At 54.4% G+C, this 13,782-nt stretch overlaps 1 protein-coding gene across 1 annotated transcript; it reads left to right on the forward strand.

Moving 5' to 3' along the window:
* The first annotated feature begins 6,219 nt into the window (after nt 1-6,219).
* thoc6 (THO complex 6) lies at nt 6,220-13,695 on the forward strand. Its single transcript, XM_040124083.1, has 13 exons — nt 6,220-6,376; nt 7,540-7,631; nt 7,757-7,821; nt 8,432-8,535; nt 9,049-9,086; nt 9,164-9,212; nt 9,761-9,832; nt 10,233-10,335; nt 10,422-10,471; nt 10,636-10,698; nt 11,380-11,490; nt 12,666-12,794; nt 13,330-13,695. Exons 1-13 carry the CDS (start codon nt 6,362-6,364, stop codon nt 13,408-13,410), a joined length of 972 nt encoding a protein of 323 aa, XP_039980017.1. The 5' UTR covers nt 6,220-6,361; the 3' UTR covers nt 13,411-13,695.
* Nucleotides 13,696-13,782: the final 87 nt, after the last annotated feature.

The raw sequence follows: 13,782 nt of genomic DNA on the forward strand, positions 1-13,782 counted from the left end.
CACGGCCTCCCCGGGAGCGAGTCCCTCGCGTCCGTTTGGATGCGGACCCGAGAAGAGGGCACGCTTGGTCAGCCGCTGGGAATAGCCGCGCCGAGCCGAGCCGCGCCGAGCCGGGCCGGGCCGGGCCGAGCCGGGCCGGGCCGAGCCGGGCCGGGCCGAGCCGGGCCGGGCCGAGCCGGGCCGGGCCGAGCCGGGCCGGGCCGAGCCGGGCCGGGCCGAGCCGGGCCGGGCCGAGCCGGGCCGGGCCGAGCCGGGCCGGGCCGAGCCGGGCCGGGCCGAGCCGGGCCGGGCCGAGCCGGGCCGGGCCGAGCCGGGCCGGGCCGAGCCGGGCCGGGCCGAGCCGGGCCGGGCCGAGCCGGGCCGGGCCGAGCCGGGCCGGGCCGAGCCGGGCCGGGCCGAGCCGGGCCGGGCCGAGCCGGGCCGGGCCGAGCCGGGCCGGGCCGAGCCGGGCCGGGCCGAGCCGGGCCGGGCCGAGCCGGGCCGGGCCGAGCCGGGCCGGGCCGAGCCGGGCCGGGCCGAGCCGGGCCGGGCCGAGCCGGGCCGGGCCGAGCCGGGCCGGGCCGAGCCGGGCCGGGCCGAGCCGGGCCGGGCCGAGCCGGGCCGGGCCGAGCCGGGCCGGGCCGAGCCGGGCCGGGCCGAGCCGGGCCGGGCCGAGCCGGGCCGGGCCGAGCCGGGCCGGGCCGAGCCGGGCCGGGCCGAGCCGGGCCGGGCCGAGCCGGGCCGGGCCGAGCCGGGCCGGGCCGAGCCGGGCCGGGCCGAGCCGGGCCGGGCCGAGCCGGGCCGGGCCGAGCCGGGCCGGGCCGAGCCGGGCCGGGCCGAGCCGGGCCGGGCCGAGCCGGGCCGGGCCGAGCCGGGCCGGGCCGAGCCGGGCCGGGCCGAGCCGGGCCGGGCCGAGCCGGGCCGGGCCGAGCCGGGCCGGGCCGAGCCGGGCCGGGCCGAGCCGGGCCGGGCCGAGCCGGGCCGGGCCGAGCCGGGCCGGGCCGAGCCGGGCCGGGCCGAGCCGGGCCGGGCCGAGCCGGGCCGGGCCGAGCCGGGCCGGGCCGAGCCGGGCCGGGCCGAGCCGGGCCGGGCCGAGCCGGGCCGGGCCGAGCCGGGCCGGGCCGAGCCGGGCCGGGCCGAGCCGGGCCGGGCCGAGCCGGGCCGGGCCGAGCCGGGCCGGGCCGAGCCGGGCCGGGCCGAGCCGGGCCGGGCCGAGCCGGGCCGGGCCGAGCCGGGCCGGGCCGAGCCGGGCCGGGCCGAGCCGGGCCGGGCCGAGCCGGGCCGGGCCGAGCCGGGCCGGGCCGAGCCGGGCCGGGCCGAGCCGGGCCGGGCCGAGCCGGGCCGGGCCGAGCCGGGCCGGGCCGAGCCGGGCCGGGCCGAGCCGGGCCGGGCCGAGCCGGGCCGGGCCGAGCCGGGCCGGGCCGAGCCGGGCCGGGCCGAGCCGGGCCGGGCCGAGCCGGGCCGGGCCGAGCCGGGCCGGGCCGAGCCGGGCCGGGCCGAGCCGGGCCGGGCCGAGCCGGGCCGGGCCGAGCCGGGCCGGGCCGAGCCGGGCCGGGCCGAGCCGGGCCGGGCCGAGCCGGGCCGGGCCGAGCCGGGCCGGGCCGAGCCGGGCCGGGCCGAGCCGGGCCGGGCCGAGCCGGGCCGGGCCGAGCCGGGCCGGGCCGAGCCGGGCCGGGCCGAGCCGGGCCGGGCCGAGCCGGGCCGGGCCGAGCCGGGCCGGGCCGAGCCGGGCCGGGCCGAGCCGGGCCGGGCCGAGCCGGGCCGGGCCGAGCCGGGCCGGGCCGAGCCGGGCCGGGCCGAGCCGGGCCGGGCCGAGCCGGGCCGGGCCGAGCCGGGCCGGGCCGAGCCGGGCCGGGCCGAGCCGGGCCGGGCCGAGCCGGGCCGGGCCGAGCCGGGCCGGGCCGAGCCGGGCCGGGCCGAGCCGGGCCGGGCCGAGCCGGGCCGGGCCGAGCCGGGCCGGGCCGAGCCGGGCCGGGCCGAGCCGGGCCGGGCCGAGCCGGGCCGGGCCGAGCCGGGCCGGGCCGAGCCGGGCCGGGCCGAGCCGGGCCGGGCCGAGCCGGGCCGGGCCGAGCCGGGCCGGGCCGAGCCGGGCCGGGCCGAGCCGGGCCGGGCCGAGCCGGGCCGGGCCGAGCCGGGCCGGGCCGAGCCGGGCCGGGCCGAGCCGGGCCGGGCCGAGCCGGGCCGGGCCGAGCCGGGCCGGGCCGAGCCGGGCCGGGCCGAGCCGCGCCGCGCCGAGCCGAGCCGCGCCGAGCCGGGCCGGGCCGAGCCGAGTTAGGCGGCCGCCGCCGCCGGTGATCCTGAGGGAAATGACAGTCCGAGGTCATTTTTATCAGATCGCCGGCTCGGAGACGCGCGGTCCGCTGTCGTGGGGGTCCACGGCGTCCGCAGCCAACGCTCACCATCAGTTCACCTAGGGCCTTTTGTTCCTCCAGCTCAGTGTTTCAGACCCAGGCGAACCTGTTCGGCAGAACCGGGCCATAAACCTGCCGTTGGGCCCCTACTGACCCCCCGTGTCCCCATATGTGTTGTTAAGGTATTGAATCTGTGGTCTACTTCCGTTGGACGTTTGTTTTTGATTTCCTGACAGATACACAGAGAGAGAGACGGACAGACAGACAGGGAGAGAGAGAGACGGACAGACAGGTAGACAGAGAGAGAGACAGACAGACAGGGAGCGAGATGGACGGACAGGTAGAGAGACTGACAGACAGGGAGAGAGATGGACAGGGAGAGAGACGGACAGGGAGAGAGATGGACAGACAGGTAGAGAGATGGATAGACAGGTAGAGAGACAGACAGGGAGATGGACAGACAGGTAGAGAGACAGACAGGGAGAGAGACGGACAGACAGAGAGAGAGACGGACAGACAGACAGGGAGAGAGATGGACAGACAGGTAGACAGACAGGGAGAGAGACAGACAGACAGGTAGACAGACAGACAGGGAGAGAGATGGACAGACAGGTAGAGAGACAGACAGACAGGGAGAGAGACAGACAGGGAGAGAGAGACAGGGAGAGAGATGGACAGACAGACAGACAGACAGGGAGAGAGATGGACAGACAGGTAGACAGACAGGGAGAGAGACGGACAGGGAGAGAGACAGACAGACAGGTAGAGAGACAGACAGACAGACAGACAGACAGGGAGAGAGACAGACAGACAGGGAGAGATGGACAGACAGGTAGAGACAGACAGACAGGTAGAGAGACAGACAGGGAGAGAGATGGACAGACAGGTAGACAGACAGGCAGACAGACTGGTAGACAGACAGACAGACAGGTAGAGACAGACAGACAGGGAGAGAGATAGACAGACTGGGAGAGAGATAGACAGACAGTTAGATAGACAGGCAGACAGACAGGCAGACAGACAGACAGGTAGAGAGATAGACAGATGGAGACAGACAGGTAGATAGACAGACAGACAGGCAGATAGACAGGTAGAGAGATAGACAGGCAGACAGACAGATCTCTACTGTCATGCTGCCCCATCTTTTTTTTCAATTTCAATTTTTATTTCTCGATGACAAATTGAAAAGACTCACAGAACAAAATAAAAAGGCTGGCAGACAGTTTTAAAGAGGACCCTCATCCGTCTTTCAGAATGTCTTCCCCGTACCCGGATACCATAAATAAATGAGCGGTGCGCTGCTCCATCGGGAATTCAGCAGCGAAACCCTGTTTATCACAGAGCATCAACCACTAATGTCGGGTTTCATGCTCATCTCTTCCCTCTGGGTCACAACGTCCGATGGACGAGAAGACATAATCGTCTCCCGTTGCAGTTGGAACTTCCAAACCAGCTCACGTCTCTCGCACGATCCAGCAGCCGTTTAACCTCAGATCCACGTGTGGCGCTCGTCCAGTTCCAGGCACCTTTTAAACGAAACGACGGCCCGACCGACCTCCGCCTGGACCGGCTCCTTCCCACCGTCTGATGTGTTTATGGCCCTCGTCGCTGTTTCCCTCCGCCCTCCGTTGACGGCGGCCGTCCGGTCCAGTCGGTGTCGGTTCTGTCTGATCACGAATCGGGTCTTTTTTGATAAACAGATCTCTGATCTGATTTAATCAAGTCTGAATGAATGAAATCGGGTGTTTACGCAGATCTGGGTGTAAAGTTCTTTGATATTAGCTCGTGTTATCCGACTCCTACAAACACCTTGACACCTTAAAATCAAGCAGCAGAGGCCACGGTGGAGAGAGACAGTCAGGCGTGAGCCTGCAGGTGTGGGCAGGTGTTGGCAGGTGTCACGGCTTCACTGGCCTCCACTGAAACACCGAGCACAACATAGTGGGTGAAATATCTTTCTTAGGATTGCATGTGGAAGGCTTCTCAGCTGCTTCTGCAGTTCTTCTGAGAGGGTGGGGGACGCTTTGGTCTTGGTAGAGCTGCTTCAGGAGGGTTCTGGTCCGTACTGGACTCAGTCTTCACACAACCTGGACTAATCTACAGTGTCTGAAAGCTCTGAGTCTCCTGATTCTCTCCGTTCAAAGCATTTTAGGATCCTCACGTCGCTGCAGCAGCTGTTCGCACAGAACCGGTTCAGACCTGCGGTTCCAGGCGGATTCAGGTTTCCGCCACGTTTGTGTCTCTGTAACTTCGTTCATGTCTCTTCTACTCGCTCTTCAGGGAGACCAGGGTCAGGACTGTGATCCAGAAGGGCTGAAAACACGTTCATGTAATGTTTGATTTGCTGTCCGCTTCAACTTGATGTACCTCTAATGTGCTGCGTTTGATGTCATTATTAGTAGTAGTAGTATTATTACTTCGTAATTCACTGATATTTAGATCTTGCATCTTTCTGAACAGATCTACTGTTTGTTTTAGTTCTGTTGCTTTTATTTTAGAAATGTTTGCTGTTTCAGTTTTATGCTTAATGTACATGTCCTTTTTGGAAATACATTAGACCATATTTCACCAACAGATTCTTTAATTTACTCCAAACTGGTGAGACCAACGTGATTCAACGTGTTTATTATCTCAGAGTCACATGATGCAAATGTCACAAACATGCACATTCAGTTCCTGTTTCAATTTTGGTTCGAATCCGACAGCGAGAGGAGAACTGAACACTTGTCGAACGTTTAGGTTTGGGGTTTAGTTTCCCTCCTAATCCCAAGTATTTTGTCCAAATGTCCTGTGCGTGTGCAGTTTGTCCTCCAGTCTTGTCATATCCGGTTTGGTGAAAATCAGATGATACTTCACACAGAGAAGTGAACTTTCCATGGTTTCTTTCCAGAACCTCAGATGTGTTGATTTGGCAGATTTCAGGCTTTAGTGAAGTTGGACCCCAGAATAGAGACACAGCAAAAGCATGCGACTGATGAACCACATAATAATCTCGGTGAAAGTTCTCTCTGTCCTCACAGTCTGTTTTGTTGTTGTCTGAACACTGAAGTGTGTTTTCATTAAAATTAAAGAGCAGCTCGTCGTTTCCCGAAGCAGTAATAAAACCGCTGAAGGCATCGTGTCGGTCCATCACATGAAATCAATAAACACACTGATCTGCTGAGCGTTTTAATGTGCGCAGAGGTGAAGGCGAGTCAGTGTATAAATATTCAGCTGCTGCAGACACATCAGTATTTCTGTGTGTGTGATATAAACCTCCTGTGGGTAGTAGAGCTCTTCAGTCATGTCATAGATTTTTATCTTAGCATTTTCCTTATCGCGAATTCTTATCCTCAGAAAAGTCAGAAAATAATCCGAAATTTACTCCAGACGGGAGAGAAAGGAGTCAGTTCTTTGGTAGACGACAGAGAACACATGAAATGTTCCTATACTTTACCGATACCTCAAAACACTTTTATATTCCCTCACTTTTTAAACTGATGTTTTCCATTTTGTTAAGCTGATTGTCGTTTTGCTGTTTTCTATCATCTATTCTACTTTGTATTTTGTAAATATAACCTGGTTGTTACTATCATGCTTATGTGATGCTTTTAATCTGAAGCATTATGTAACTTTTATTTTGAAAAGTCACCTAAAAAACAAACAAACCAGAAACTAAACATATAAAGATATTTTGAAAAGTATGAATTTCGGGATAAAGCATCTTAATCTCCTACCAATCAAAAGAGACCAAATCCAAACAAATCCCGAAAAGAATGAGAAAACAATTATTTTCCATTTTTCTAGATTTTCTTTTTATTTCATTCATATTGATAAATATATTTTCCCGTGGCCCAAACTACATGTCAGAAAAGGCTGCTGCTGCATTCTCTACTACATGCCCCAGAATACCTGGCGTCGGTGGAGACGTCATCCTTCCGCGCCTTGATTCAAGCCTTTTCCCTCTTTGCGTCGTTCCCGTTTAAATCGCGTTAGTCCGCGTACCCGGTCTCCTTTTGCCGCCGCTGTGTTTTTATTTTTTATTCGGCAGAATGGGCCCAATAGAGGTAAAGTCGACCATCTTTATAAACTCTTGCTTCTGACGTGAAATGAAGAAACTCACTGATATTTTAGGCCAAATTCTGCTGGTAGCTCTTTGCTGTTTGTCGCTTTGCGTTGTGTTGTTGCCGAAACGTGGCTGCTAACGTTGATATCTGATGCTATTCTGTTATATTTGATCGGGTACCTCGCAGTAAGTTAACCGGCCTTTGTTTTGATCGTTTTTACCTCTTTTTTGCTGCCTGAGCTCGAATTTAGAGAACTAGAGGGAGACTTAAACCAAACTCCGTTCATAATCCTGTTCAATGTGTGTTTTCCTGCTTTTTAGTAAAAATGTCCACGTCCTATAACAAGGGTTGATACATTTTGATGTTGAGGAGAGTCTCCTGGTTAATTCGGGTTGTGGTGGATTGAGTTATAGTGAATTTATTGCTGTTTTCAGGCAGAAAACTGCTGAGTTTGTCCTTAAAATCAGCCCGAATGAGGATAACGGTTCCTGTTGGTGAGTTCGTGAGCAGTTTACAGTGAAATGATCGTAGCACAATGTTGACTACAGATCTCCAGCTTTTCTGAAAGATGTGAGCTGGATTTCAGTGGTTTGGACCTGGGTCTGGACACCTCAGTCGGTGTCTGACATTACAGAACCCCGACATCACTGTTGGTCAGTTCCCGAACTTTTGAGTTGGTTTCCCGACTGTCTAGTTTAACACAACCGCTGCGTTTTGGACACTGACTGAGACTTTAACAACCACGTAACTATAATCTGCTTTTGACAGAAGGATGATCCAGGTGGGACGCGTTCTCTCCATGGTTTGATTGGCTCAAACATCCTTATTGACGGTCAGTGGAACCATACGAACATGTGGAATCACTGTTCAACGTGTGACCAGAACAAATTTTGTTCGTGGACATTTCTGGAAGTTCTGGCTCGACATGTCCCCCACAGGAATGAAGTTCTTCCCTCACGGTTTCTCCTTCTTTACGTTTGTCTCTGCGGTTGTAAATAGATCCGCTATGTTGTGTTTAAAGTGCCTTGGGAGTTCGGTACCGAGTAGACTGGAAAACCGGAAGATCCCGGCTCCTGCCGAAGCCCACGTTAACTTCGGCAGTCTAGTTAGCTCCGACTTCCGTGTCGGTGTGGTGTAAATATCCCGCTGTTTTATTTCCGCAGCTCCTCCACATGTCGGTTTTCTCCCAGAGTTTTTCTCCCTGCGGCCGGTTCCTGGCGGCCGGAAACAACTACGGAGAGATCGCGCTCTTCAGGTCAGACTGCACCTTGCACCCGATTCGCCTCATGGCGACCGCTTCTTCATCAGTATGAAGGTGTAACGATGTGTAACGATGTGTAACGATGTGTAACGAATGACGACTGTGTTGAACCGCCGCAGCCTGTCCGCAGCTCTGAGCCCAGATGCCACCGGACTGAGTCAGAAACCGGTTCTAACGTTCACTGGTGAGTCGTGAAGTTTCTCCTTTTCTCTCTAGTCCACCTAGATCCATCAGGCTGGTTTCCAGGTCTCGGTTGTCTCCGCTGCTCCAGACTTAACACAGGGGTCCACGAGGAAGAAAGAAAAGCAGACAACAGACGTGTTACATATGAAATTTACACACACACACACACACACACACACACAGTAAATTAGAGTTGACTGCAGTTATGAAAACGAGGAGGATGATGATGTGATTTATGAGAAGATCCTGATGTTACAGCCTGAGCTCGTCCAGCAGGTGTTTCAGAGGACAGGTCTCCTGTCGTCCTCCTCCTCCTCCATATGGGAACCAGCAGCAGGTTCCCGCCCGGAGGTCCCGTCGTGGTTCTTGTGACTCGTCTGGCTGCTGCGTTCTGAGCAGCTTGGAGTGTGTGAATTGTTTCCTGATTTATGCCCGTGAGGAGACATCACACTCGCCTCTGACGTCTGTCCCAACTACTGACGGCTGGTCGCTCTGTTGGGGACACGAGCTGTTGGAAACAGTTTTATCCTGATGGACGAACCCAGTAACGGTGCGTTGAGTTTGACTGAATAAGGACTTGACAGATTCTGGACTCTTGTCGTCCCCTCCAGCTCACGAAGGCCCGGTGTTCTCTCTGCTGTCCACGGACTGTCACCTCCTGAGTGCAGGAAACGGAGAGATCAGCGCCTGGAGCTGGACTGAACTCATCAAGAAGGTAACGTGCACTTTAAAGGGCAGCTTCGCGGTTTCTCAAGTCTGTCTCGAAACAACAGTCGGGTCAGCGTCGTTTTTCTCCGTGTGATTTTTCCTGAAGAGACTTCAGTGGAAGCGACCGAGGACAAAGTCCACAGTCTTCATCCTGTTTAAAACACATTCAGTCAGTTAATCTGAAGGTAACGAGACAACAAATCCGATCCTCCTGCTCAGGACCCCCTCTTCGTGTTTCCCTCTTTAGCTGCAGTGGAGCCAGAATAAAAGACCGAAACTAAACCAAACTATACGTAAAGATCTCACAGATACGACGACAACGGGCAGCGATACAATCGAAAAGCGAGAGAGGACGAAAACCAGACCAGAGAGGAAGAGTTTAGTTTATATAAGCAGGCGACAGCCCTCGAAAAACTGTGAACTGGTCCTTTTAACTTTACACCAAAACCGATGTGAACTGATGCTGATGGATCTGTGATCTGAGGAAATTGTCTTGATGTTTGACCTTCTGTCTCCCCAGAATGTCAAAGCTCTGTGGACGAAAAGACCCAACTACAAGTGAGAAACAGCACACATCATGTTCCCGTTGTCCGTCCCACAGCGCCACGCGGCTGACTGACTGTCTTTTTCCCCAGGTCCAGTCTGGAGATCCCAGAGATCAACTCCATGGCCCTCAGCCCCAGAGTGAGTACAGGCACCAGCCTCATCTGATCTAGAGCTGCTACGGTAAAGAAAGGCATCGAGTCGTCACATCTGGGGAGCAGGAACCGGCAGATGTTTTGACTTTTTGGCCTAAAAAATGACTAAAATGACGATCTGAACATCTGCAGACAAATCCGAGCTCCTGCGACTCGCAGTTCCACCTTAAACTGACCCGGAGCGGCTCCAGACTCAGAGTTAACCGGTGTTACTGTCGTATTATAATCACTGTACAGTGCGTGTTCGGTAGAGCTGATGTTCCAGCTCTGGTTCCAACGCTGCGTTGCTCTGGTTTGAGGTGTGGTGGGTTTTTTGTGATTGAGGGGAAGCAGCTGCTGGAACTGGACACTTGTCCCGTGGGATTCGTAAAACTCTTTTCATACTGGACTCGTACGCTTATCGTTTACCGCCCGGGTTTTGAGAACGCTGTAGAGATCCGACGTTTGAGGTAAAATGTGAATAGGGTTCGTACGCATCCGGCAGTGACTGAATGTTCGGGATCATCCTGCTCTTCCTGTCTCTCTCTGCCTCAGGACAACAGTCTGGTAGTCGGCGGGGGAGACAACAACATCCACATCCTGGACCTGGAACACGGAGTCTTCAAGGTCCGTCAGGTTCCTCACAGCAGTCTGACCTCTGCTCACGGGAACCCTGGGATTTAGTGTTTGTCCGCCTTCGGCTGGTTTGTGATTGTGCGGCTGTGTGTTGTTGCCACGGTGACAACAAAAAGTTCCTTGTTGCAATGAGACTTTTTTTAACAGGATCCTTTTTTCACGTCCTAACAAAGAGATTTTTCAAGATACGACCAGATGATTCTGTTTTAACACAGAACTTTTCCTGTTGTAACAGAGGATCATTTTATCTCCTCGCGCCACGACACTTTCTGTCTCGGTCGCGCGCGACGCCGCCGCGGTGTCTGATCTGGTTTCGTGTTATAACAACACACCCAACGGTGTGTGTCGTGGTGCAGTTCTTTGGTAACTGTCCTGTGTTTTCTGTCCTCAGTCGGTCCTGCAGGGTCACTCGGACTACGTCCACTGCGTGAGCGTGAGGGAGAGGGAGGCGGAGATCCTGTCGGGGGGGGAGGACGGCGCTGTGAGGATCTGGGGTGAGTCATGGAGGGCGTGTCCGTTTTACTCGTATCAGAAAACGCCAGCCTGTGGTTGAAACCCGATGTCTCTGTCCTGTCCCCAGACTGCAGGACGGGCCAGTCTGTCCACTGCATCGAGGTCTACAAGTACGAGGTGAGACGGCTGGACACTCTGGGGGACGCCCTGACGCGGCGGTTTAGTAATGACCCTCGTCAGGCCGAGCTGACGTCCCCTCAGTGTTGTCTTGTTCACCTGTACCCATGTTATTTCGTGTCCTTGGTGTGTGAGAAAACTGAACCGAGTCTGGTCTGCTGCAGAGCTGTGCGCGGCCTCAGTGCGGGAAGTGGATCAGCTGTTTGACCACCGACTCCGACTGGATGGTAAGAGAACACACGCGACGCATTCAAGTCCTCCTGGGAGAAAAAAAAACCAAAACAACTTCATGCAGAGTTGTAAAGACACCGATAAACTTTTCCTTCGGCTTTTAGTTTTTACCTTTTAACGCCTGAATAACTGAAATGTTTTCAGCATTTTCAGTGTGTTTGGGCTTTTTCCTTCTTAAAGCCGATTAGAGCTGCAACGATTAGTAGATTAATCCGGTAGTCGAGGGACAGAAAATTGATCTGCAGCTATTATAATATCGTTTTAATTTGTTTTGGTCGCTTGTTTTGAAGCAAAGTAGCTAAATATTTTCTGGTTGCAGCTTTTCTGCGTCAGATGTGAAAGTAAAGCGAGTATCTTTGGGTTTCGGAGACCTGTAGGAAATGAAACCAGACTTTCACCATTTTCTAACAGTTTCTAGATGATCAGTAATCAGTAAAATTTGACACTTGAAAGTTTTGCTGAGTTGAAAAGTCAACCAAACCATCCGGGTAACTTCTCCATGATGATGATGATGATGATGATGAAAACATCGCGAACAGAGTGAGTGTGCAGGAGGATCTCTGAGTGTTCACGATGCTGCAGCACCTCACGTGATTCTGGTTGAAGGTTAAAGAGCCTCCTGCTGCGCCTCCTCTCTGACGTGTGTGTGTGTGTGTGTTATTTCTCTTCTCCTGCAGCTGTGTGGTGGAGGTCCGTCTCTGTCTCTGTGGCACCTCCGCTCTCTGTCTCCCACCTCCACCTTCCCGCTGACAGGCTGCCAGAGACAGGCCGCCTTCTACCAGGACATGGTGAGAAAAGACTCGTTTTCCGGTCGTTGACTTATCGTCTCTCTACCCACGTGTAGATGCCAGAAAAAGTCATTTTCAAACCGTGTCTGACCTTCAACGCCGCCTGCTCTGTTTCTAATTCATGTTGCTTTGAATTAAGGGAGAAAAAGGTTGGATCACATCTTAACGTTAGAGTGACAGACTGCAACAACCCGTGAGAAAGAGGAACTAATCACACAGTCGATAACTAAATAAAAACGTCCTTAGAATGAAGGACGACGCAGTTTAAAATAGAAAAACAAGAAGAGGCGAAAAATGTTCTAAAAGACTAAATGATTTTTATCAGCGGGAGAAGTTCAGGCGGCAGGATGTGACCGGATCAGACAAACAGGAAGACTGACAATTCGTTAGGAAGCACATGAATCTACTGACGTTGGTGTCACATTGTTCTCCTTAGCGGCGTCTCACAATAATTCATAGTGATGTAGTCAGTCAGTAACCAGAACCCGGGGACATGGATGGGTCACCGAACAGGCCTACGGGCCCTGAGGGGTCCGGGGCCCCTGGACCAGAGCCTCTGGATGAAGTGGCTGTTTATTTCCTGTTCAAGTCAAAGAGCTCAGTTAGGAAATTACGACAACAGACGCGAGTGTCCCAAAGACACGAAAAACCACCACAGATCTCTTCACGGTCTGCGCACCGGGGTCCGATGTGTCCTGAGCCGTCTAAACCTGGACCCGGGGGAGCGTCACACCAAACTGTACAAGTTCATATCCTGTCTTCACGTTGTGAATTTCACATCTGATGAAGGTGCGGCCACATCAGTGCAGCAGGTGTGCACGTAGATGGAAGCGTTACCGGTTACTCTGCACTATCACTGATGCTGTCATCGTATAATGTATTTCCGCAGCTGGTTTACAACAAATCAAGGTACTTTCTGGTTTTATACTAACTGTGATGCAGGACAGGTTCCGCCTGATGTTATTTCACCGTGGCCGCAGACGGACCTCAGAGTCTCACCAGGAACGCAGTGAAAGTGGTGATCTCAGGGAAACTGTGCGATGCCTCGGGTGAACGGATAATTACACGGCACAAAACTATGATTAGTGTCAGATGTTCTGAGCTTCCGTAGAAACCTGCTGGACAGACTTCATTAAAACTATTGTCTTAAGCATGATGACCCGGCTCTGTTGCAGATCCTGGCGGTGGGTGAAGGTCCCTGTGTCTCTCACTGTCTGCTGGGGGGAGAGGTCAAAGCTCAGATCCCCTGTTCTCCACAGAGCCTCAACACACTGCAGCTCAACACCAACAGCACCGAGCACCGGGTGAGACCCTGAACGCAGCACGTCCCCACTGTTAAACGGGTTATAGTAAAAAAAAAGTTGAATATTTGACCGAGCTGGTTCGGTCCCAGATCCACTTGATGCTCCGATACTTTACTTCAGTAAAAGCCTCAGTACAACAGTGTACTCCATTACAAGTTACATTTATTAAAAAAAAAAAAAAAAAAAATATTAAGATATGATATATAGATATAGATATAGATAGATAGATATATATATATATATATATATATATATATATATATATAGATATAGATATAGATAGATAGATATAGATATATTCCTTCAGAGCAGATCTGAGATCAGTCTTTGTTGTTTAAAAAGTCAGAAACAGGTTTCGAGCGTCGGTCTGATTCATGAAGCTCCAGCCCGAGCCTCAGACGATCAACTGTTTGTGTCCCAACCAAACAAAGAATTTACAAGGATCTTCAATAAAACCCTGGGGGACACGTCATCTTCTCGTGTCCCGCTCAGTCAGGACCTTCTCTGAAGTTCACTGTATTTTCTGTCCGTGCAGGTGCTGACGGTTGGAGGCAGCAGCGACCGCATCGATGTCTTCACCAACCTGTCCTACAAAGCATTTTCCCTCAGCTTCTGAGCACACGTTGCATTCCCTCGCCCCTCATCCTAATCTGAACCCGGTTCTAACTTGAACCCTCGAACAGCCCTTTGACGGTGTGAGGATCAGAAAACGTCCTCGAAACGATGGTTTAGAGCTAAAATTTGTCAGCACAACCATAGGACATGAACGGTGACGTGTGGATGTTAATGTGTCTGGCAGGTGAAGCTCCGATCATTAATCTGAGTATTTGTGAAGGTGTCAGAAACTCCCCTCAGCTTTTATATCATTTTGTCTGAAGATAATAAAATATTTGTCATTTTATGCCAACTGTTGTTATTTGTAAACAAAATCAACTAAACTCAAGTGATTTTGGATTAAAAACAAAAAAGATTCATTGAGTTTATTGTC

The sequence above is a fragment of the Xiphias gladius genome, chromosome 3, assembly GCF_016859285.1.
Source record: "Xiphias gladius isolate SHS-SW01 ecotype Sanya breed wild chromosome 3, ASM1685928v1, whole genome shotgun sequence".
NCBI lineage: Eukaryota > Metazoa > Chordata > Actinopteri > Istiophoriformes > Xiphiidae > Xiphias > Xiphias gladius.